Raw genomic sequence first — 27,113 nt, forward strand, 5'->3', positions numbered from 1 at the left:
AACAATGACAAAGATAAGTGTTCGTTAATTTTTAGTACTAAAGTTATTAAACTAAACAAATGTCACAATTATAAAAAAAAATAAATTTTTTTTTCTTTTTTTTAAATTTTGACTTTTGTTTTAAGACATAAAAAAAAAACACTTAAAAATTTGTCTTTTGATATGATTTAGATCAAATATTATTTTTGTCAATGCACACAAATTTTGGGTCAATTTGAATAGATACGATGATGAGCCATTTATTGCATATCAGGATTCATGGTCAGTATTAAAATAAAAGACTAAAATCACACCATGTTGAGGTCGGCAAATTTTGTGCTGATCTTGACAAATTAAAATGTTTAAAATCAAAAAATGATGCTCTGTTAAACCAGTGGTTCCCACTAATGTGACAGGAAATAATTACTCATGTGCCATGAAGCGACAATAGTTAGGAGCCATTCAATTTCATTTTGTTTAATAAAGACACTTAATTTCTTAATCATCATGACACCGCTCCATTCACAATCACCGAATTTCAGGAATCTAAATGTTTTGCATGTTAGTGAGCATTTGACATGTTTAGAAAATAAAATTGAAGAATATTTTCCTTCAATCAGCATTGAGAAGTTTGATTGGATTTGTAATCCATTAGCAGATTTATCAGACATCAATCTTGTATTCAATACATCGTTTCCAATAAAGTTTCGACATTAAAAATGAGTTCATGAAACTGAAGGATAAAATGAAACAAAATTTAGAGCAATTTAACATTGTTTGTTAAGATGCTAACACTGTTAACAGCTGGCTATGAAACTGTTGATTGAGTTAGGGCAGTGGTTCCCAACCACTATGCCATGGCACACTAATGTGCAGCGGAATGATTGCAGGTGTGCTGCGAAGAGATAATAGCTGAAGGCCATTTACTTTTATTTTGTTTAATAAATTTCTTAATCATGATGATATGACTGGATTTATCAGATTTGCAATTTTGAGTTTTATGAAGAGAAATAATTAACAAGTTTTTCCAGTTATCATGGTCTCAAATTGAAGTAGGTGCAACTGTCATTGGATGCCTTTTGGTTTTTTCTTTATGAAAGAGTATCCAACTCGAAATAAAAAAAGACATCGAAATCTGCAATTTTCAACTTTATAACTCACCCAAAACAACATTAAAAATATAAACGTGACAGACTTGAAGAAGAAAGAGTTAAGAGCGTCTCTCTCACATTCACTCACATATTGTAGCAGTAACTACCCCATAAAACTACCCCACTTGACATTCACTATTATTATTCTATACCAGATATTGAATTTATGTTGATTTATGTGAATACAAAAATCTCATTACATAATCTTCATTATTTTTAATTATTTTATTGTAATTGAGTAGAAAATATTTATTAAGATAGGTGTGTTGTGAAATTTTTTTAAAAATTAATAGTGTGGCGCCACATAAAAAAGGTTGGGAATCACTGGTATAAACAAATAGTATAAAAATGGAGATTGACAAGGTCTCTTACGCAATTCTTAATATCACTAAATAATAGATTCTATTTTTACTATAAATTATTTTATGGCGTGGTCAGCTTTTGATGTATCATAGATAAGCCACAAAAAAAAAAAAAAATCCGTTGCTTCTTTTTGTTTCATCTGCTTTTAAGAGTACGAGAACTCTAACCTGTCAATTCATTTGACTGCACCATTTATATAGGCTTAGTTGTGTGCAAAATGTTGTGTATCCATTGATTTTGAATTATTGCTTCCAACCACCTCCTGTTTTTCTCCCAGTCACGTAAACTGAATGACAATGAGGTAAGTATGTCATCTGTCGTCCCCTATCCCTCTCCAGCATGCATCTTCATCATTCATCCTTCTGTGTAGTATCATTGTAGTTGTTATGACCTTTTTTCTCATTGCGACGGCATTAGGATTTCTGGCGCACAAGGGGGAGACTACTCTGGTCACCACTTTCAATCAACAACCTTTCAGAACTCTTTAATATTATTCTTTCAAAAATCATCTATGGGATCTATTGCAATTCTTATTTTTTTATAATACATTTTGAACATTCTTGTATAATTGCAACTTTGTTAATAAGCATATAATCATGGCACACACACATATATATATATATATATATATATATATATATATATATATATATATATATATATATAATCAAATTTTTCTATAAATCTATTAAAAAGTTATTTTTTTTTTAATAATTGATTTTTCATGGCCCTATGAACATGATCATACCCAAACATTTATTTAAATGTAAACAATTTTTTGTTTCAATATTTTAAAAGAATGGGGAGAAAAATAAAGGCTTTAATTAATGGTACTAGATCACCTAAATGAGAGGCAACATCTTCGAAATAATTAAACTTTAACGTTAGTGGTGAATAAAGACAGGCCCTTTAGGGGTCTCTGTTATTATGAGCAACCTAGAAAGTCACTCTTAATGAGAGGTACCTAGGGTCTATTTTGCAGCTAATCACCCAGTCACATTAATTTATAAGACAATTAGTAAGTTGGCATCATGAATCTTCAGTGTGTCTGCATTTTTTGGTCAACCTTAAATCATCTTCCAGCAATGGCTATGTAATCCACATGTGGATCAAGATAAAACTACTGAACGTACATAAATAATGCGTTTGTGATTTGTTTTTGACATGAAGATTGATTATTCATATTATTTGAATTCTTCGGACTATTATTCTCATCTTGTGTGTTATTTTCACAATGTTTTCGTTGATGTAACCTCTGAATTCTTCATGTGTATTTTTTTTTATTTATTTTTTTTTTTATTTAATTTTTACCCCCAAAACAAGGCACAGTGCCACTTTGATGTAGGAGGCTACTATCTGGGACATAATTGCAGAGATACTAGGTCAGGAGTTTAGCAGCCAGATAACTGTTTACATTACACTTGAACTTCTGCATGTCAGTACACTCGGGGAAACAGGAATCCAGAAGTGAATTCCAAAGTCTAGCAGTTCTGAACAAAAAACTATTAGAATAGAAGGCGTCTGGCTCTCTCTACTGTGTATGGGGTGGAATTTTGCTACTTGTCGGGTTTGTCAGGGGTATTTACATTGAGGGGGTACAAGGGCTTAAAATACTCGTAAAATATGCAGAGGGATGCAACATTTTGTCGATGGGATAGTGGCTAAAGCTTAGCTGACAGTGCGGGACCAATTAGGTTGGCGATTCTCTTTTGAACCCTGTCCAGGAGTGAGAGACTAGTAGCAGATGCACCCGCCCAAATGCAACAACAATACTCCATACATGGGCGAATGGTGGCCTTGTAGAGATACAGGATACTTTCAGGCATAAGTAAGTTCATGGCATGGTAGAGAGAGCCCACCTTCTTCGCAGCAGCCTTGGCAATACCCTCAATGTATCTGTTCCAACTCATGTTCTCTGTGAACGTTAAGCCAAGGAGTTTAAAAGATGTATTTTCAGGTAATGTATCATTAGTCATAGCTATTGGTGGTTGAGAAGGTTTCTTCTAATTATTAAAGGAAACAAACTTAATCTTGGCAGCATTGAATGTTACCATCCATTTTTAACCCCATTCCACTTCAGATTCCTCGCAGCAGCTGCAGCAATACCCTCGACGTATCTGTTCCAACTCATGTTCCCTGTGAACGTTAAGCCATAGCTATTGGTGGTTGAGAAGGTTTCTTGTAATTATTAAAGGAAAAAGGAAAAAAAGCTTAGTCTTGGCAGCATTGAATGTTACCATCCATTTTTGTCCCTATTCCACTAAAGACTGAAGATCTTCCTCTAGGGTTTCCGCCATTGCCTTAGATATGTGTTCATTTATTTTCTCCTCATGCCTGTTATAGAGTGTGTTGTCATTAGCAAATATACCCATCTCAGAGACAATTTTATCAGGGAGATCATTTATGAATATCAGGAATAGTAAAGGTCCAAGGATCAACCCCTGAGGTACACCTGCATTTATGTCATATTGTTTTGATGTACAACCATCGAGGATAACCTGGATTCTTCTCTTATGTAAGAAGGATTGGTGGTTGAGAAGGTTTCTTGTAATTATTAAAGGAAAAAGGAAAAAAAGCTTAGTCTTGGTAGCATTGAATGTTACCATCCATTTTTGTCCCTATTCTACTACAGACTGGAGGTCTTCCTCTAGGGTGTCTGCCATTGCCTTAGATATATGTTCATTGGTTTTCCCCTCATGCCTAACATAGAACATGGTGTCATCTGCAAATATACCCATAGAGACAATTTTAACAGGGAGGTCATTTATGAATTCTTATGTAAGAAGGATTTAATTATATTGAGTATTTGTCCAGTGATACCATATGATCTGATTTTCATGAGAAGACCATCATGCCATACCCTGTCAAATATATCTAGGGCTACTGCCCTACCTTCCCCTGCTTTGTCCAATGTATGGTATATATGTTCAGAGATTACAGTTGGGATATCTGCAGTAGAACGGGCTTGCCTAAATCCATATTGGTGGTCTGACAGAAGTTCAGCAACTGTAAGGTGGTGAACTAGAGCTTGAATAATTATGGACTCAAATATTTTGGCGAAAAGAGGGAGGAGGCTAATGGGGCAATAATTTAATGGGTCAGTTCTTTCACCAGAATTCTTGTAAACTGGTACCATTGAAGCAGTTTTCCAGCAGTCAGGAAAGAAAGATTTGTTAAGGCATTTGTTGAAAAGTTTGAAGAGGACTGGAGCAACCTCAACGGAGCATTTTTTTTTAATAGTACAGCTGGGATGAGATCGGGTCTACATGCTTTTGAGGTGTCTAGGTTTTGTATGACATCATGCACTTGTGATGCACAGGGGGGGATTTTCAGATCATCTAGTGTGGCATCTGTTTGCAAAGGAAAGTCAAAGAGGAAAGTGGTTTGCTGGGTCCAATATGGAGTTTGGGGCAAACTGACTGGCAAGCATGTTAGCCTTCTCGGTTGCCATGCAAACAACCTCATGATTGTTGGATAGTGGGAGAATTGTTGATTGTCCATTATTTACTACACTGTTGTAGATTTTCCAGAAATCACGCATTCCTAATTTCTGTGCTTTGATGTGTTTTCTTGTGGTTTCGGTTTATTTTCTCTTAACTGTCGTTACTTTTTTCTTACAATTACTTTTAGCTTCTATAAACTTTTGTCTGTTTGTGCTGGACTTATGTCAGTTCAATCTGCGGTATGCATGTTGCCTTTGAGCAATGACAGCTGTGCAAGTAGAAATAAACCATTGGGGAGAATGGAGTTTGCTATAGGACTTCTGTGTGAAAACGTGCTTCAATTGCTGCTTTAAACCATTCAGTGATCTCATTTGTGCACTGTTGAGCAGAAAGAGAAAATATATTTCCCTATGGGGCATTTCTGATGAGATCACTGATGGCTTCCTAGTCAGCCTTCTTATAGTACTTTGTCTTTGAGCAATGGCTCTTCAGCTTTGGGTCGAGAGTTTAAGGTGATTTCTACCATTATCACAGCATGATCAGCATTCCTGAGTGGGCTATGAGCATTCGTTACACAATCATCAGGAACTGTGTTCAGAAATAGATCTAGAAGTGAGGCTTGTTGATCTTGCTGATCTGGGAAACAGGTTGGAAACTAAACTGTGGAATAAGATATAGAGAAGATGTGCGTTATGCAATAATCTGCATCTGTGAAAGTAGAGAAACCAATCCAATTACTGTGGTAGACATTAAAGTCACCAAATATATGTACTTGTGTGCTAGTATCAAGACAGAGTGCTGTATCTCTGCTATCAGAGACTTGGTTGATTAGGGTACAGTCCTGAGTTGAGGGAGAGCGGTAGAGAAAATATAAATAACTAACACTATGTTACAGGTTAAGTCTAAAACACATAAAAGCCTAGTTGTCTGATTCTAGTTTTGATTCTCTAGTCAAGAGGAAGGTGTTTCGAATATAGACTCCAAGTTTTTCTTGTCAAACTCTGAAATCTTTCTGTTGAACTCGGAATTTCGAACGGAACCCTTTTAGTCGATGGGAGTAGCATACTCTCGTTCCGTCAGTCATGACTGGATAGAATCTCAAGTAATTCATAATTATATTTTTGAGTGTTAGCTGCACTGAGGGTAAAACCATCAATATCTAGAAAAAGTAACTTTTTCAACAGAATTTTATCAAGTATTTTATCCACTATGCCATGGATCCTTGCATATATCAACAAGATGTACCTGAAGAAGATTGGAGGTTACATCGACCGAAATATGAAAATAACACTAAAGATGAGAATAATAGTCTGAAGAATCCAAATAATATGTCCACAAATAAATTGCTATCAAAATGAGTCGAACTGTAAACTATAAGTCATATTGTATGAAAATCATTATTTGAATGATTTATCAATTCTAAAAGTTGCGGATCAAAATTAATATCAAAATTAATATCAAAATAATTTTAGTATTTAAAAAATATATTTTCTCCTATGAATTTCCAGGTTTCATTTGTATAATTTATATGCATGTTATTTTGTTTTTTTTCCTTCAACTTTTATATCGATTATTTTCATATTCGGTGCATGAATGATGTTGTTTTAATAATTTACAGATTTGTATTTAAAGAAAATAATTCAGCATTTTTTTTTTTTGTGTGTGTTGTGTTGTCTTTATACATGATATTCTTTTACAATTATTAACTCCAAATAATAGGATGAAAAATGTTCACAATTTGGTGAAAAAAATCTTTTATAAATATATTCTTCATAATCATAAGGTATAGTTATTTTTTTTCAATGTTTCCTGAATTTAATTATTATTTCCTCATACAATTGTGCTTATGAGGTTAAGAATATTTGATTTTTTTAGGAAAATTGCATTTAAATTTCTAAGAAAATTAAGGTACTGTTTTTACAAACTTGAATCTATACTAGATACTTTATTTTTATGAAACAAAAATCAAAGATTTTAGAATTCAAAAATAATATATAAAATTGCCTCAGTAAAAAGTTAGAATTGTAAATTTGGTAAGCATCAATTTGTATGGCAATTTATTGAGAATTTGCCAAATGAATAAACAATGGTTCTTAGGAGTGGGGTGGGGGATCTGCATGAATTGATTAATCCAAGCACTTAGCCATGTTTAGTATCACTTTAAATTCAAGCCTTGAAAAAAATAAAAATAAAATTCACAATGACTAATGATTTTTTTTTTTTTTTTTTGCATTATTCAGCAATTTTATTCACTTTGTCAACATTTAGAGATTCTTAATTTCAGTGCTTGCATAGATTGGTGATCTTTTAAACCAACGCATTTCAGGTGAAAACATTATTACGCACTTATGTGTCATGTTGAATTTAGTACAAATTATAAAAAATTATGAAAGCTGATCTAGTAAAAGATGTGCTAGATGCATTTAAATCCTTCACAATTACATTGTGAGATTGCGTGTTTAAAAATGGTAAAAACCCTTAATTTAAGTCAAGGGAGATAAGTCAGTTTGTCATATTGGATTGGTTGCACAACCTTTCCGCATTAAAACATGCAATAACTCTCGATAATTTGATGAATTCGATTCTTTGAATTATTTTTCGTAATTTTTTTAATTTACACTAATTTCGACATGACTATTAAGTATGTAATACTGTTTTCACCTGAAATGTGTTAGTTTAAAAGATCACTCTACTCATGTACCTTCATTTTTAACTTATCACTACTTTTCTATCCAACATTTCCATTTATTATCAACATACTTCAACTGTGCATGCAAAATCACAAAATCTAAATGCACACTTGGTAAGTATGTGTAAGTGAACGAGACAACACAGCTAGTATTAGTGTGCACTTAACAGTTTTTGTTTTTTGCCATTTATTTTTCTCGATAAGAACTTATATAATTATAATGAAAAACAAAAACAATTGCAGCTGACAATTGGCAAACGGTATCTTTTGTTGATTAAAATTTTTTATCTTTTTTTTTTTTTATTATTAAATTATTAAGTGAAAATACAGAATAGTTATAACCCCTCTCATCATGTTAGGTATGGCTTTCTGAATGATATTATTTCATTACAGTCTGTAAACTGCACAAATGTCATCTATTTTTTTTTATTATTGTAATTACCATAGTGTTTTAAATATTAGCTATCGTTTTTGTTTGAATAAAAAACACACAAGGGTTTCATTAAGCACCTTAAAAATTGGCACAAAAGATTTTTTTAAAAGTTTTTGTTCAGCACCATCTGGCAGTTTACATAACCTACCTGGAATATATCCACAGTAACAAGGTCTGTATTGTGTGTAAGTACCAACGGTTAAAATGATTGATATCTAAGAGAGATGGAATGCAGAGAGAACCATTTAACAGAGTATGATGAAAGGCATGTGAAAAAAAGGTCACCAAAATGAGGAAAATAGTTTGAAATATGTAAATAATTTTATTCTGAAAAACACACACAAAAAAAAAACAACAACAAAAAAACAATGACTCATGAAATAGTGGTGTAATTTTTGAAATGATTAAGAAAAATATATATTTTATCGTTTATGAATTTAACCATTTTTACTTTTGTGTTGTGTTCAATTGTGATTGCAAAACAAGTGAATAAATTTCTTTAGATTTTTATTATTTTTTTTTTTACATGGAGTTCATCACATATCAAGGCCCAATGGCCACTCGGGGATAACGGTTATTGTGTGTACAGTAATCAAAGGGATAGTGTAGTAATAGTGTTGGAGAATTGGTAAAGTGTCATTACTTAGGGGGGGGGGGCGGTTTATCAGGAATTTGTTTGTGTTGGACTTGAAGACATCCAGGTTGAAGTCGGGAGGGAAACAGGCAAGCGGAACAGCATTCCACAGGCGTGCAGTTCTAAGAAAGAAGCTTTGTTCATGGAATCTACGTTTTGATTTAGGCACAGATAAGGAGTGGGGAAAATTATTGACGGTGGTTTCAGCTAGTCGGGTGTTTCTTGAAAAAGATTTTGAAATCTATCCAGATTCAAACAGGTGGGAGGGGGGGCACATAACAAGAACAAGTATTATTAAGACGTATCATTTCAATGCACATGATTAGTAATGTATATGCTTTGCCAAACTTAAGCATCACGGACTGACGGAAATGTTTTGTCAAAGCATATATTTTTTTTATATTCACCTTCACCTCAAACATGGCATATCACCACTTGACCGTAAGGAGCTACTATTCGAGACCACGCCTAGAAAAGATTAACAAGATGTTGATTTACGTTACATTTAAACTTCTGCATATCAGTACAGTCAGGGAAGCAGGTAGCAGGAAGAGAATTCCAAAGTCTAGCTGTTCGAGGGAAGAAGCTATTAGGAGTAGAAAGCTTTCTGGCATTTAGAGAGCTCAACAATGAAGGGGTGTGATTTTGATGCTAAACAGGTTTGTCAGGAATATGTACGTCAAGGGGCATAAATGTATTGAGTTCAGAGCATATTCCATTAAAGTACTTGTAAAACAGGCACAAGGATGCAATATTACGGTGACAGGACCGACAAATCATATTTTATAAAAATAACTTTAAAAATCTTTAGTCGATCCAACTGAACTTTTCAACAGATACTCAGTCAAAATCAAAGCAACAATCGATCATGTAGTTTTTATTGAATTGATTGGGGAAAAAAATCTGAGTTTGATAAACTAAACTTAACCATGACAAACCACTGATGTCACCAGAAAACAGATATTTTTTTTAACTAACATTTCAGCCTGGCGTTGCCCGGGTGTTTGGATGTGTATGTTGAGCAAAAAAGAAAAAAAAAAGCAACCCCTATTATGACCCCCTTAACATTTATTGTTTGGGGCTCAAATCAAGTTATTAAGTTAGATCCATGTCTAAGGAACCTATATCTAAAATTTCAAGTGTTTAGACCCAAAATTGGTGAAGGAGTTTGATAGAGTTCTCAAGGGTCAAAATCGTTGAACTTTGATCCCTTAACAGTCAAATTTCTGGCCAAAAACGGATTACAAAGATTTTCCCAAATCTCAGTACCCTGCATATTAAATTTCAAGTCTGTAGACTTAAAATTGACAGAGTTATTGTGTAGGGAAATGTACAGACACACACACACAGAGACACGTTCACTTTTATAGATATATATAGAGAGAGATTATTAAAAGATATTTTGGTATTTATCCATAATTCCACCGATATTAAAAAGCAAAAGTAAAAAAATATCTGTATGATGACAAAACAGAAATGTCATATTCCAAAAATCAGTTAAATTGATCAAGTAGTTTTATTTTTAAATAAGAAAATTAAATTTTATGAGTAAAGTATAAAGGGATCCTTTCACGTCATCATCTTAAATAGCTAACAAGACGGATAACGCCTCAATAATTCAAACTTGTGAGATTAATCTTGAAGATCGGTCTTGTAATGCCTATGAATTCCCATTTATTGCTTAAGATGGTTTAAAATGATTTTCTTTATGCAAATAAAACTACTTAATCAATTTACATGATTTTTAGAATATGATTTTTTCATTCAGTCATGACTATGTACATCATAAAGATTTTTCTGTATTTTTGTTTTTGTTATTATATGGAGAATTTTGGACAACCAGTAATTTTTTTCTATTAGAAAACACCTACTTATTTGTTAAATTCAACTTCAAATGTAAATAAAAACCATGCAAATATTGAAAACTTCATTTTACTGCAGGTACAATGACCTCTTTGTTGGTTTCTTTATCCTTGTATGTTTGCATATTACAAGTTTCAATTGAAAATCTTTTATTAACACACACTTTTCGTTTTTCAGGTCTATGGAAAGAGAGCACCCTGGGAAGATCCATCGGAATGGGTAATAGAAAGTTATCCGTGGGCCAATTCAGGCAATCATGATGCACCATCTTTGCAACGCCTACGTCCAGAAGATGTAGGATATGACTCTCAAGGTGTGCCCCCAGATTCTCCTCAAACAAAACGGGAGAATAATACATCAAGTGATGGCTTAGATGGTGACCCCTTGGTTGGTACCTATTACTTTTTTGCCTTTCCCCCTTTTCTTCCTTCTGTCCAGTCAACACTGGATCAAATATCAAGTAAGAAAAGGTGATACTGAAGATTGATGAGCAACAAGATTTTTGAGTTGAGCTCAAATTCTCATTTTGAACTCTATTTCAATTTTGATCTTTAGTGTATTAAGCAATACTTTACATGAATCAAATAACGATATCTGATGAATTTGCTATCAAGAACATATATACAATGATTTTTCTTTAAAATATTTTCATTATCTCTTCGTATGCACTAATGTTTTCTTATGTAAGCTTTTAATGTTACAAAATTTCAAAAAAAAAAATAGAAAAAATAGATGAAACATTAAAAAATATTACAAAATCATGCTGTTTTTTTTTTTTTGTTTTTTTTTTAAAACAGATTTCTAGAAATCTCAAAATTTCATCATAGGACTTACTTTTAGTTTTTGCTTCAGACAATGTGAAAGTACATATACTCTTATCAGAACTTTAGTTGACATTAGAGAAATGCAAATTGTTCCCAAAGATCATTAACATCTGCCAGTGACTTCCTTTAGTTCATCAGTGCATATTCCATTAAAATACTTGTTAAAAAAGCACTGGGATGTAACACTGCAGTGATGGAACAGAGGTTGGAGCTCAGTTGATAGTGTTGAATAAAGAGTTTAAGAATTTTTTTACAAAAATTTTGAAGATATCAAATTTATATTTTTTTGTAATGTTCAATATAACTTAATTTCTCACATTATTCGTCTGATGTTGAAAATCAGAAATACACTTTACTAAAAACGATCCGAATTTATTAAATAGTTTTAAAACAAACATTCATAGGAAACTGAAAATTTAAAAAAAAAACAAGTTGTTTTGTTTGTTTTTTTAAGTTAATCTTGATGTCTCATTTAATGATATCAGTATCACCTTCCGAATTTCACTTTTCTTGCTTGTTTTTGGCTGTTTTTCTTTTGGTTTGGCAATGCCATTATGGATGAAAATGCTTTTTTTTTTATTTTGTAGTAAATTTTGTGTAACTTTGCTGTGGATGATAGTCTTATTTCACACAAAACAATATAAACTCAAGAATTCTAAGTCTACCACTTTTATCAACAGTTTATGAAATTATTATTATTATTATTAATAATAATAATAATAAAATGCTAAAAAATTCTTTAAAATATCTGAAACATACTTTTTAGTAAAAAAAAATTTTTTCATTTTGTTATTTATTTTTGAAAACAATATTCATTAAACAATTTATTCAAAGATTCTGCAAGAATTATAAATTTGATTTTTTTATTATATTATTTAGTAGAAACCATATTGTATGATTTTATCAACACACTTCTTACCCCTGAAATTTTTCCTATCTTAATTCGAAAGCTAATGAAAAAAAATATCAAATAAAAATATTACAGTTAAATTCTCTAAGTAAAATTTCAAGTTCAAAGTGGTTATTGCTTTTTTTTTTTTTATCTCATCCCATCAATTGTCACTCAATGCAGATAGAAACTGGGACAGAATGATGCCATGTCAAAATTATAATCAATTAAAATATGTTTACGGATAATTTCTATTTCTGCATCTCTATCTTCATTTGAATCATTTTTATTTACAACTGTTTCGTGACGTCAGTGTTTTCAATATTTAATCTGCATAAAGATTATGAAATTTTTGTTCAGTGATATTTTTATTATTTGATTTTTGTTTTTTTTTAATATTTTTATATCAGCAAAGTTTGCATGAAAATTTTATTTTTGTAAGTCATACTGGTACGGCAAGTATGTAATTCATGTAATTCTGCATTCTCTAAATTCAATCATATTCATAACTCATTGGAATAATGAAGATTTAGTTCAATTTGAAGAAAACAATAAGTTTCATTTTCGTTTGTAAAAATTATTTTATTTTAAACTGTGCATTAAATAGATTTTAAAAAATTTCAATAGATTCTTTTTCAAAAATGCTTTTGAATAAATACTAAATCCACAATCATTTTCAATCATTTTTTATATTTGGGTAGTAACCTTATTCTTTTTTTATTAGTAAATTATTTATTAAATATTAAATGAAAGCAGAAATTATAACATATACATAAAAAAAATTGTTTTTGTTACATTATTCATACAAGTAAAAAAAAAAATCTCTTTAGTTAAATAAATTTCAAATTTAATCATTACTAAATTATTCAATTCTTTTGATTAATAACCTAACACCGGCCATAATGCTTTGCTTGTAAAAGCAAAAGATGCCTAGAAGTTTTAGGTATAACATTGAACAAACAAGAAACACGCTAAGTAATTATCAGTTCTAAGTGATATTCTTAAAATTGATCGTCCAATTGTTACTACAAGTGAAATAAAAATATAATGGTGATGGTAACTAGAAATATAATAAAAAAAAAACTCGGTCATGGCTGACAGAACAAGAAGATCAGAACAGTATCTTGAATTATCATAATTATATAAAATAGACACAAAGATCACTCAATCAGAGTTGAGTTGGGCAGAAATTATGCTATATTGAAAGATGCTGTCAATATGACTTGAATTTTAATAGACAGATATATGTTATCTATTAGTGTAGTAATTTACTTTTTCATGGAAATGATTGGCCAAAAGGTTACTTAGATATGGTAGCCATGATCCACAAGCCAACAGACATGAGAGTAGATAATGGATTGGTTAGTTAAATCATGTGACATAGAAAGAGTTGCAGTTAATCAGTTTGCAGTCAAAGTTTTAATGAAGATGCAAGTATGAATTTCAGGTTCTCCGAGATATGAGCATCTAGACCTCTGTGTAGATGATCTACTCATAAGCAATTCGTAATCAAAGAAATTCCGTGATTCTATAGAAAACTATTTAGATCACATTGTCAATCCTGAGACCGACGATACGCATACATCCCTCCAATCAAGGACTATATAACATATGGACTTCTTGAATGTAATCAAATTCATATATGAGGGTTTTTTCCAAAAGGACTCCTATTTTTTAACTTTAAAACTAAAACATTGAAGAACTACAAAGGCAGGAGTAGTACCATTAAAATGAGCATTCTCAATACACTTTTGCCAGCCTCTTTTTTATGCTTCGGTTATAAAAAGTCCAGAATGCGCTTTGCCACTCTGAAATCAATGAACTCATCTCCTAACTGTACTAACATCAACTGCATTGGCTTCATAAACGTTCAACAGATGCTGATGAATGTTGATTGGTTCAATTTTTTTTTTTTTGCGTGGAGAAATTCAATGATGCATCTCTGCTTCTGATATATATCTATGACGGAGTTGCTTTCTTAGAGTCTCAATATCTGCAACAGAGATAAAACTTTCAGGTCATGAATGCATAAGTTCAGTCATTATAACAATGCAATTTGCAATCTCCTCTGATCCATTCTGGCAGAATAAAAAATAGGAAGCATAACTTTTGGAATGTCCCTCGTATTAACACTGCAGCATATTTTAAACTTTAGTTTAGACACTGCCTCAGCTTATGTACACTCATCTGATAACATCAGCCGGCACTGTTTTACAATTTGTCATTGTTCTGAGGGAGACAACTCTCTTTTACTAAGAGATTCGTTCATTTTTTTTATCTCATAATTCAGGATGCTAATAATGCTGTCAGTAAGTTTACTCGAGCGGTTTACAAAAACATACTTTTATGTTTTTCATTCTTTTTTTGGAGGGGGATATTCAATTATAGAACTTGTATAGTTTTTAACAGGTGCTTCTGCAGTCTAATTAACCGTTTTTCCTTAATAATGTGCCGACATTAACCGAGAAAAAGAACCGTTTAATATTTCACAAACGTTCTGTTTACATGGAGGTTGGGGGGAGCTTGTGTAAGCTTGTTGTAATGACAGCATTATTAAGTGTCCTAAATTATGAGATAAAAAAATGAACGAATCTCTTAGTAAAAGAGAGTTGTCTCCCTTAGAACAATGATGAATTGTAAAACAGTACCTATCAGCCACTGTAAAAGGGAAAAACACAACTGAATCTGGTGGGACATTAAGTGGTTTGTATGCCTATTTTTCATTATTTTAGCTATCATTTGTTTCTACCTTTGCAGGCTGTATGATGCTAACCGCTTTTCTTTGTTTCTAACTAATAAGCTAACTAATTATTTTAATATCTCCAATTCAGGACACGAGTCAATATTTAAGCTGGAAGACAGGGTCAAGCCAATGTCTGAAGTCGAACATAAATATTTGCTGACATCCCCCTATCCATGAAATCATGTAAGTTTTACCTCCCCCCTTCCCCTCCCCTTCATCAGACATCGATCCCCTTTCATGCAGAACATATAAAGCAGTCTAGTACTGCCGCAACCAGAATATTATGCAGAAACGTTTGTGTCTCATAGATTTCGTCAATATGTCATAAATCGGTTTTGTAGTTCATGTTGTCAAGTATTCATGTTTCATATTTCTTCTCCATGCTTTTTGATGAATCGGTGCAATGAGTTTATGAATAATTATTCAGTGCTTATCATCTCAGTGTTGTTCCACATCATTTTGTTGCATTATTTTTATCAACTAAAACCATCCATCTCCTAGTGCTACAAAACTTTGATCCACGTCTCCATCGTCAAATAAATTGTGATTCTCATCTCCATCGCTAATGTCATGATCCAGGTCTTCATCGTCACTAAGTTGCAATCGTCATCATTTATTATGCTTCAGTCTACATCTCTTTTCTCTTAAAAAAAAAAAAAAAAAAAAAAAAACACACAGAAATGTTCCCTATCACTTATCCAACTTTATTGCTTTTACCTTTCGATGCTCAAATCAAGTTTAACTGATTTTTATCATTCATGTTTTGTCATCTTTTGACGTTTCTGAATTTGTGGGATGATTAGTTGTTCGTATCATTTGGATTCATCAGACTACTGTTCTCATCTTGAGCGTGATTTTCACAATGTTTTGGTCGATTTAACCTCCAACCATCTTCAGGTGTAACTTGTCAAACTCAGGAATGTTTCTGTTGAACTTGAGAATTTGGGCGGAATTTCGAGCGGAGCCCTTTATTTACTTCAGGGAGTAGCGTGCTCTTGTTCTGTCAGCCATGACTGGATAGAGGTACTAAGTAATTCGCAAATGTATTTTTTTTATTAATACAGTTGCGAATTACTTAGTACATCTATCCAGTCATGGCTGACAGAACAAGAGCGCGCTACTCCCTGAAGTAAATAAAGGGCTCCGCTCGAAATTCCGTCTAAATTCACAAGTTCGACAAGATACACCTGAAGAAGATCGGAACTTATATCAACAGAAACGTTGTGAAAATCATACTCAATTTAATAACAGTAGTCCGATGAATACAAATAATACGAATAGTCATCTTTTGATCCCAGTTTATGGCATCCTAGTCATTTTACAAACTCAACCATATCCATTTTTATATTAGTTATCACTATATTAATATCAATGTATCTTTTTTGTTCACACTTTGGTATAAAAAAAAAAGTGTGATGAAGAAGAGAATAAGATATTAAACAATGAGGAGAGAAGGAAGTGAAAGAAAAGAATGCTGGTCCACGTTTGAAACATAAAATTCTCACTGAAAAACACAAGCTTATATCATCAGTAATTTAAAAAATATATATATTTCTCATTGTCGAATCCTCTTAAAAAATATGTCATCTCATCAACAATATTCTAAATTCTATTTAAAAGCTTCTTTTTTTTTTTTCAATCATTTAAAGCTGACATTTTAAAGAAAGATTAACAAAGTGTTTTAAAAAATTAAATTGTTCACAGTCACAGCAGGTGCGAGATGTATCTTGCAGTAGAGGCTGATATGAGCACATTCTCTTCTCTCCTCAGAATTACAAACAAGAATATTCTCAAACCCCCTTTGGCAATGCACAATTGCAATCTACTAAAGTTTATCGCCTTTATGGTACATGGTGTGGTATTAACCGTGGACAGATTAAATCGGTTTTCTCCAAAGGAAAAAGTTTCTAGGGAATATCAAATTCACATGTGGCCACCAGCGTCATGCATATATCCTGATCAGGGAATATGATATTCAGTGTCTGGTATTTGCAAATGGTCACCCATCGGGTAATGTCCAGGCTCAACGTTGCTTAACTTTTAACAACAACTGGGGTGTCAACATGATTGTGTTGTACATTTTTATGAGATGTATTTTCTTTGAATAAAACTGATGTAGTCTATGTATCTTTTGTGTTGGTCACTTTTACATATACAGCATAATCACGTTGACACACCGGTTCCTGTTAGATCACCAGAGTTAAGCAATATTGAACCTGATCAGTACTAAAATGGGTGACCATTTGGGAATTCCAGGTGCTTTATCTGCTCTCCGTTTATCTCGGCATTGTTTCCAGTCATCCTGAACTTCTTCTTGCCACTGAAATCCAGCAGTTTTGATTCAGGAAAGATGTGGTTGGGGATTGTGCAACCCTTGCCTCACAATTACACACACAGCTACCTTTACAGAGGATATCCATTGTCTTTCGAGACTGAACAGAGACATCAATCATCTCTATTAATTAGTTTCCAGTACTTAAGAATCCATCTATGAAAGAGAAAATAAATTGAAATGCCTCCTCTTACCAAAGTCATTTCGTTTGTTCATAAAATTCATCATTTCTTTACTGTCCATTGACCTCTCATCATTTGACGGACCACCCCTCCCAAACACCTGCCATCAATCTACCTGCTTTACCTGTGATCCAGCCTTCGCCCTATAATTTTCCTCTCTCCTGATACAACAGCACTCACAGACATTGGCAGTGTCTTCTGGCACCAGATATGGAGGTATAGTTCTTGCCACTTTGTGATGACAACTTTTGCTTTCTTCCCTAATATATTCTCTTCATTCTCCTAAGATTGTATTGATGTAAGTTGCTTAGCAGTGTTATTTTCAATGTCTAACGTCTTTAAAAACTATTAAATAACCATAAATGTTGATATCTACTTAATAAAACCATAAATTCCCCATTATTGTGAAATGGTAAAACATTTCAATAATCGTAAAGTTTCATTTTTATTAATTACTAGCCTACGTGCCCGGCGTTGCCCGGGTGTTTGGAAGTGTGTGTTGAGCAAGAAAAAAAAAAAAGTGGTAGTTGGCAGGCAGGCAGGCTCGAACCCGTACCGCAAAGGAGGAAAAGACTGTAAAAAAAAAACAACAAAAAAAACAACAAAAAAACGTGACGTCTTTGCCGTTGTGCCCATCGCCAAACCAGAAGTGACGCATGTTTAAATTAAGGCTAGTCAATCAAAAAGAAGATGATGACTTTCAAAAATATCGGCGAAAAAAGCGACCCCTCCCTGTAGAAAAGTGCCCAGATTAGAATGAAGGAATGTTTTTAGCCAATTTTTTTGACATTTGTTGTCCGAAGAGTCAAGCTTCAAAACAATACCGATCTTGTGAAAATCTGTCGCCTCTGTCAAAAGTTTTAGGCAGACATACATACATTTAAACAGACAGGTGAGATTTATTTTATAGATTAGTGGTATTCACCCAGTATTGCCCATGTGTCAGCCATCTGGTACTGACCAGGCTTAATATTGCCGATCGAACATAATTTCAATAATCATACAAGTTTTTCCTTTAAAAAAAAAAAAAATTAAAAATAACATTTGCAATATAAAGGTCACTTGTTAGTGCAGTGGAATTTTCTTTAAAAACGTCTTGTTGCCATTGCATTTCTTACAGAAAGCTGTAAAATGACAAATGGGTTCTAAGAATCGAAACACTTTGTTTTGTTTTTTTTCTATTTAATTTTTAAAACAGCAATAAAAATAATTATTTAAATGTTTAAATCTTTTTTTTTTTTAATACATTCTTCACCGAGATAATTTTTGTTGTATTGTATTTTTATTGTATAAAAGAAGACATGGTCTTCTACATTGTATGAGCAAAATTCGAACACTAAAATATTCAATTTGAAGTAAAACAAATAATACCTACATAATTGCCATGTCACAAAGAGTAACATATCCAAAAATTACGAAAAGCGATAAAAGAAAACAATTATTAATGAAAAACAGTTTTCAATGGAGATTATTTGAGGAACAAATGTGTCCAACATTTTGAATTGTATTTGTCATGTGACGTAAGCAAAAGGGGAAGTAACTCAGTTCTCAGAAATTCAGACCATAATTACCTTCCCTGTCAACTTTTTTTTTTTTTTAACTAAATCTAACGAAATTGTGATTTCTTTTTTTTATTAATAATTATATTCCTATATTATCGGTTTTCATAATTTTTGGATATGTTACTGTTTGTGACATGACAATTATGTAGGCACTTTTTTTTTTTTTTTTTTACTTGAAATTCAGTATTTCGATTTTCGCTCTTATGGTGTAGAAGCACCCAAAAAATAAAAATTTCGTTTCTTTTGAGTTCTAGTACATTAGTATATGAACCTAATCAATAATTATCCCTAGTGACCCAAGATGGAACGGAAAGAAAATTTCAATTGTATCTACATTCTGTAGAAAATTTAACCCTTATTGAAACTCATGTGAATGTTTTGTGAACATATCAATCACACAAGCATTGACTTTTCTATAAAATTAAAAGTGTATTAAATTATTTATATGAATTTAGATATTAACCTCCATGAAAACATAGAAATTAGTGGTGGAAATTTATTTTTTATTTTTTCAAGCAATTTTTCAGGATGTTTCAGGATTTTAGATTGCAAACTTTCAATATGGACATTTCATTTCACTTGATTCGTATTTTGATTTGAAATCAGCCCCCCCCCCTTTCAAATGTAAATAGACTTAATTGTGTAATTTTTTATTCCTGTAAAGAAACATGCCCTTATCTCAAGAAGGGCTAAGAAGAATTTTAGGATTTCTATTCTCACACACAAATATCTATCAATTTCTAACAGAAATGCGATTCAATACTGGTAAATAAAAAGAATATATGTTAACGTTGAAGTCTATAATTTTAACACCGTTTAATGTTAGTCAATTATTGAACGTAGATGTGTCAATTATTTTTCTTTAAGAAGTAAATAAAAATTTCCATCAAATCTTTAGCTTACAAATTATAAAATATTTTACAATTGTTTCTAAGCTTTGTTATATCAGCCTTCCTTTACAAGTGAGAAGTTTCCTTACATTAGTGAATGCACCTTTGGCAACAGGCAATTAACCTATCTTTCCTTCTTTGATGCAATGTTCGAGATTCTGCCTGGGAGAATGACCCCATTGGACCTTTTGAAATTAAAGTTCAGGCATTCTAACATTTCAGATACAATTGATTAAAAACCCGGCCAATGAGTTTACAGCAATTTTAGCAAGAAAATAACTGTAAAATAAAGACAAAAAGAGATAGATGCATAGTTTCAATCAGTACCAGAGTCAAAGTGTCTTAGTTTTCCATTGGTGCTCTTTATTTACTTTCGGTATCTCAATGCACATGCATCCTAATCTTTTAACTTCCAATATCCAAGGGAGGCAAATAACGACACTAAAGTAACCAATTAATATTTTAACAATTGTATATATCCAGGTCATAAAGAATTTTTTTCATGTCAGACAGATTTATAAAAAAATTTCTTTTCAAATAAAAAAAAAACGCTTTCTAAATAATCATTATTGCGAATATATTATTTATAGGGACGGCTCAACAGGAACTTGTTTACATTGGATTTGAAGGCCACTATGTTGTATTCGACTGGGAAGCAGAACAGTGTTCCACACATGTGCAGTTCTGGGAAAGAAGCTTTGTTCATGAAATCTGCATTTAGATTTAGGCACAGAGTGGGAGAAATCGTTTTTAGTAGTTGTAGCTAGTAGAATGTTTTTTTGTGAAAGTTTGGCAAGGTGAACCATAGATTGGAGTTCAGTGTATTTACTTCAGTCAGTTTATTTACAGTAATTACATTAACTGTAAGCTTTGATCGTTGTTGAATGCACCTCAAATGACTGTGTACTATTTTTCGCATTGAATTGTTATCTGCTTATTCCTTTATTGCTTTAATAGAAACGTTTTGTCACATAACTGAAGTTGTTATTCTTTTTTAATCTTTATAATGCCTAACGCCTTCCCTTAATCTTTTTAAATGTATAGAAGGAAGAAAAAGAGGAAACATTTTGTAATATGGCCAAAGGATCATCAAAAGACCATCATAAAAAAAAAGTGTTTTTTTTTTTTTGACTAAAAAACAAAATGTATTATACTTTTATAAATGTAGATTAGTATATATAATTTCATTGTTTTTTTTTTTAATGTTTTACTGTTGGGTTGTTTGATGACAATCAAATGATCAATTATGGATATTATATGGTTTATTATGTAACATTTTAAAAATTATAAAATTTAATGGTGATCAATCTAAGGGTAAAATAGTTTGGAAAAAAAATCATTTATTTTTAATTTATTTGTCTCTGTTTCCATATGTAACTTATAAACAAGACTTATTAAATAAAACTATGAATAACTTTTTTTTTCTCTTAAAAATAGATTCACATAGAAATGATACTCAAATTCATGCTTATATTTAGGGTTATAAGAAAATTTTGATTTACTTTTGAAGTTATAAAATATATCAGAATAAAACCAGATATTCTTAATAGGCATCCATTCAATTTCTTTCTTTTTTTTCCCCCTCAATTTGTTTAAGCTGGGGATAGATCATCTTTCTGGATGCCAAACATTCTCCCACTATTTTATATATTCTAACCGAGAGATAATTTTATGATTGAAAATGCAATTTCAAATTTCAGTATGACAGACTCAATTAAAATATTATTTCAAATTTCTGTATGACAGATTAATGAAAATGTTATTTCAAACTTCACTATGACAGACCAATGAAAACATAATTTCAAACTTAAACATCATAGACCAACCAACTGATGAACAAAGACTCTTCTAGCAATGCATAGAGTTGCATCTAATAATGTACTTTCATCTAATCCTCATTCATTTCATTCGGTCCATACAGTGAATATTTTTATAGAACTAGAGCAACGTATGAATACATCTAAATTGAAAATTACTGCATAATCTGTAAATATTATCTTAAGCTCTACTTGTGCTGGTGGATCACTTAAAAAGTTTGTTTCATAATTAAATTCATTATATGTAGCGCACTGAACATTTTTCTTCTCAAAAATCATTCCAAAAACAATATAAAGTTAAAAAGACTTATACACTGCAAGGATTTAAATAAGATTATTTATAAATCACCGGCCATTTTACATAATACCAAAGACTTAAAAAAAAATGAAACTTGATGCCTTCTGGCTTTACACTTAGCATGAAAATTAAGGCTAAGTAGAGTAATCCTAGCACCATTTAGCTTTGATCTTGATATAGCAGTCAATGAAAAATGAGCCTTTGGTTCACTTTTGCTTCTGGTTTATCGCTAAACATTTTTTTATAAAAAAAATTCTTGAAAAAAAAAAAAGAATGTATAAGTATAATAATATCCATGTTTATAAATAATAATTGCAGTTGATGTGAAGAAAAAATATTTTGATGGAGTGTTAACAGTTTAACATTTTCATGAACAAATGTTAAACTGTTCGTACATGTTGTTTCCAACAAACATGTATTTGTGCATTAAATTTATGAATCTTAGTCTAACAATAATTATTTACAAATAAGTTTCATTGTTCAATGAAATCATTGATTTGAACTCAAACATTAAAAGATAATTAGAAGATTTTATAATTTTAAAGATAAATAATTAATCTTTCAAATACAGATTTAATTACTAAAGAAAAGGTCGTTATTCTATAATATATCTGTTAGTAAATTAAAAAAAAATATTGTTGTTAGACTAACTACTTTTCGATTTTTCATTCAATTCAATTGCAAAAATAAAAAAGTGCAGAAGATTTGTTTTTAAATCGCTACAAAAGCTGAACAGTTTAAAGTTTAATGGATTGAATGAAATTAAATAGAATGCACTAAAAATAAAATAACAAAAAATGGAAAATATATTTCGTGATAGAAGGCTCTTTTCAGATGAAATTATCAAATGTTCAAACCTCCAAAAATGTCTTATACCAGCATTGAACCAAGTCAACCTGCATTCTTTGCAACCATTTTAAAATCCAAATAAATAGATAGATTTTTTTTTTTTTTAAAATCAAATATATCATTCTATTTGATTTTTTTAACATTCAATTTTTCTTCTTTGGTAAATATTAAACTAATTTTAGATTAAGTTATCTTAAATTGATCTTAGATTAGCGCATGTGACATACAAGCTCAGTGATGTATTTGTTTATTAGATGTGATCTCTGAATTTTACAACTAGTTAAGAATTCTACAGATTGAAGATTTTACTTGTCTAGAATTCCCCCGATATTTTGTTAAAAAATAATGAAAAATCTCTATACTGTGCATATCTGTGACAAAACGAAACTATATTGTGTTCCAAAAATCATGTGAATTGATCAATTAGTTTATTTTTAAATAAGGAAACCAAATTTATGAGTAACAGAAAAATGGCTGTCTTGTTTGCCATTTTGAAAACAATCTTCTTTTTTTTTTTAAAAAGATAACTTAGTATAAGTCAAACTTGTGAGATTTATGCATAATCGCTTAAAAAAAATTTTTTTTATAAAAATAAAAACTACTTGATCAATTTATGTGACTTTTGGAATGTGATATTTTAGTTTTGTCACAGGTATTTTTCTTTGTTTTTGTTTTTTAATATAGGAGGAATTCTGAACAAGAACTAAGTAATTTTTATAGTTTAGATAGAGGGAAATTTGCATGGAATCTGTATACATAAGAACTACCAAAAATGCTCACGCAGACAACAAATATAATATCTTAGCAGTTTTATGATTTGTAAACGAATCAGAAACACTTATTCTATTATGAATTGCAAGCATTTTATATCTACGTGTACATTTCTTTTATATTCACCTTTTTAATTATTTTTTGCATATTTTTTGGTCTTGTTATGTTATTTAATTTCATTTTTTAGCACATGTACAAGTTTTATTTAAATTTCTTGCTCAATGTGAATTAAAAAAAATGTTTTCGATATTCAGCATGAAAGCTTCCGTCTCTAGAAATTACGACAATAAATACAAACAAAAATATTTAATTTCAAGATTGTGGAACGTTTATGTTTGGGTACACCATTCATCAAAAATATCCCCCCCCCCCAATATCTAATTTGTATCAAGTAATCATTTTATGAGTCATCATTTGCTTCAAACTAAATTGAATAATATTTTCTAATTTCATAAAAAAAAAGTATTTGTAAAGTTGAAGGAAATAATTTATCATCTTAAAAAGTTAAGGGTACTTATGTCTCACTTTAAAAAATTAAACATATTTGTTTAAATAAATGTAACATTTGATCAACACTTTATTTGAATTATTCAAACTTTTGTCCTTTTCTTGAACGTATTTCTTCAAATGTGTCTTCTTGTTATACTTTGTACATAATTTTGAACTGAACTTTTTATTTTCATGGGGGTAGATTATTCTTGTTCCATCAGTCATAACTGGGTAGAAGTTTTAAGTAATTCTTGATTACATTCTCAGTACTGCATCAACTTAATAATGCACTAAAGATACTTCAGGCACAAGGATGTGCGGAAGACCTGGCTTGAGTGCGTACAAAATGACTTGACTATTTTCAACTCTGACAACATGGAGAGCAGACATAAGACATCGCCTGATGTTGCATCTCATGATAATCTCACTGTAATAGAGTGCGGACATGAATATGGCAGCTGTGTGCAAAGTGACATCACAGCAAGAAAAAAGAAAAACATTATAAAAAGAAGAACATGCGCACATTACATTAATGAGGTAGAAATGTTGTTTAAGCCTAAAACAGCAAGTTGAATTTCTTTCCTATCTTTGTCTCCTTTGCGATGGAGTCTACAACGTGTTTGGTCCCTACATGCTAACGCATGTGTAACGTTACATCACATGTACTGAGGATTGAATCTTCTAACTTCCAGAAGACTTTTACTTAGGATTGATTATTACTTAGCACTTAATCTGTTGCGTCATTGGTCCATGTGGACAATTCTAGTATGAATTTTGAGAGTCTAATCCTCAGTACATGAATCTGATTAAGAATTTCAAAAGACTTGTACCCCGTCATGGTCGATGGAACAAGAACAAACTACTTTTGGTAGATTGAATAAAAGGTTCACTTCGAAATTTCTCTTAGGTTTCCAAGTTGGACAAAGATTTTAAAGTTTCGCAAGATGCACCTAAAGAAGGCAAAAGGTTACATCGACTAAAACGTTGTGAGAATAATATCCAAGATAAGAACAGTAATCCAAATGATACACATCATCCTCATCTCAAAAATTCCAAATCGCTTACAAAACTGTTCTTGGTTTATACGTCTCACACACACCACCACCACTACTTGTGGTCGAGTTTTCCTATGGATTTCCGTTTCTTGGAGGGTAGAGTTGGGGGTCTTTAGACTCGGTGTTCCATTGATGATTTTCAATATTCCTAAAACTTGCAAACCATTTGTTAAAAAATCTGGCAATTTAAAGTGACAGTACCTTCTTGTTCTTTTTTTAATGTACATCTTTTCTAACTGATCTTAATATTTCTTGCACCCAACGGCAGCCAAAATGTACATCAGATTATGTTATATGAGCGACCTGACTTTTATACCAAATTTTGCTACCAAAAGTTGTAAACTTTCCACGGTGCTTAAATTTTAGCTTTGGAACCTTACAATTCAAAAGAAAATAATTTTAAATATTAATTTTTTTTTTTTTCTTTTTCTTCTTTCTACTTAACAGTTGAACATGCTGATGAAAGTGCAGGAAACAACGACTCCAATGTTGTCGAAGTTCTCTAGTTCCCAAAACAACGACAGTGACACCACTAACCCGGACAGTCATTGCAGCAATATCCAAGAGTTTCCCAGTTCTAACATCGAGCCGATGTTATGATTGTAGGCAGAGACATTTCATTATTCATCGACGTGTGCATGTCACTGCATAGACACGCTCACGTAAAAAAAAAAAAAAAATCCCCTTTCCCACCAACATGGATCCCATATTTCCAGTAATGCTTGATTTTTTTTTTTCAACCATTGAACAATCAGCTGCTGATCATTTTGCCCTCATTTCTATCCTCTGCATTTTTCTGCTGTTCATTTAAAAAAAAAAAAAAAAATGCATTCAAAGATTAAACTTAAGACATAATGACAATGAATTTTTTTTTAATATATATATATATATTTGATCAATACAAAACTGCCAACTTATTTATTTATATATACATACAAAATAATCTATTAACGGTGTAGTAAAAAGTATGTAACTATTTCATATGAAAAAAAATCATTGAATATTTTTGGCTACATTATATATATATATATATATATATATATATATATATATTTGTGTGTGTGCTTATAACATTCATTTAAAACAAGTCTTGTTGAAAGAAACGGTCATTTCATAATAGTTAGGTTTTTCATCAATATTTTTAGGGATCTACCAATTTTCCTTGGAATTTTAGATATTTTCTCTTTGTCTCATTTTTAGATCCTTAAAAAAATTGATTGAAAATGAAAATAAAAAGCAATTGTTGTGAAATATCTTTCAACAACGTTTGAATATATATATATATATATATATATATATATATATAGACATCTCTTTGCCAATCTTGCTGTGCTTAATTCGTTTTGCCGACAAGACTACACTGTTAAAGTCAATCATTGGCAGAAATAAACAATCAGCAGGTGAATGGAGAGAGAAATTGAAATGATTCGTTGCCAGAACAATGTGCAATCGAGTTAAATCTTGACTAAATTTAGTTTTTGAAATCTCAAAATCTTCCAGTATTAACTGCCTCTCTTCCTTGCCATGATCTTTTCAAACTAAAATTCTTTGAATCATATACATGAACGTGTTCAAAATGACAGCAGAACATTCGCAGCAGGGTATCAAGCTCAAAATTATTCATGGAAAAAAAAATCGACTTTTTTTTTGTTTTTGTTTTGGAAAAAAAAAAAAATCGAAATTTTAAAAATGTGCTGTAAAAATTATTAAAATTAAATTATCCTTTTCAAGTGATATGTGGCCCAATAGCAAAAAGAAGGAAAATGAAAAAAAAAAGGCATGATGATAACAAAACGTTAAAAAATATATTTGACAGCACATAGAAGTTTTTTTTTTTTTCTGTTTTATGTACTTAAT

General features: G+C 31.3%; 1 protein-coding gene across 38 annotated transcripts in view; it reads left to right on the top strand.

The window, feature by feature from the left end:
* LOC145241300 (neuron navigator 2-like) overlaps positions 1 to 26,082 on the top strand; it is a 1,908,016-nt gene extending 1,881,934 nt beyond the window's left edge. For 14 of the 38 annotated variants that reach the window (XM_080104051.1, XM_080104057.1, XM_080104053.1 and 11 more), the window contains 3 exons: positions 1,771 to 1,794; positions 10,733 to 10,942; positions 25,704 to 26,082. In XM_080104051.1, the coding sequence (XP_079960177.1) occupies positions 1,771 to 1,794; positions 10,733 to 10,942; positions 25,704 to 25,856 (387 nt within the window). In that variant the 3' untranslated portion in view covers positions 25,857 to 26,082. Of the gene's footprint in view, positions 1 to 1,770; positions 1,795 to 10,732; positions 10,947 to 15,099; positions 15,195 to 25,703 lie in introns of all 38 variants that reach the window. The other 24 variants (XM_080104054.1, XM_080104061.1, XM_080104056.1 and 21 more) reach the window with 9 other exon arrangements.
* Positions 26,083 to 27,113: the final 1,031 nt, after the last annotated feature.

Source organism: Euprymna scolopes, chromosome 20 (assembly GCF_053919585.1).
Source record: "Euprymna scolopes isolate OS-2025 chromosome 20, ASM5391958v1, whole genome shotgun sequence".
NCBI lineage: Eukaryota > Metazoa > Mollusca > Cephalopoda > Sepiida > Sepiolidae > Euprymna > Euprymna scolopes.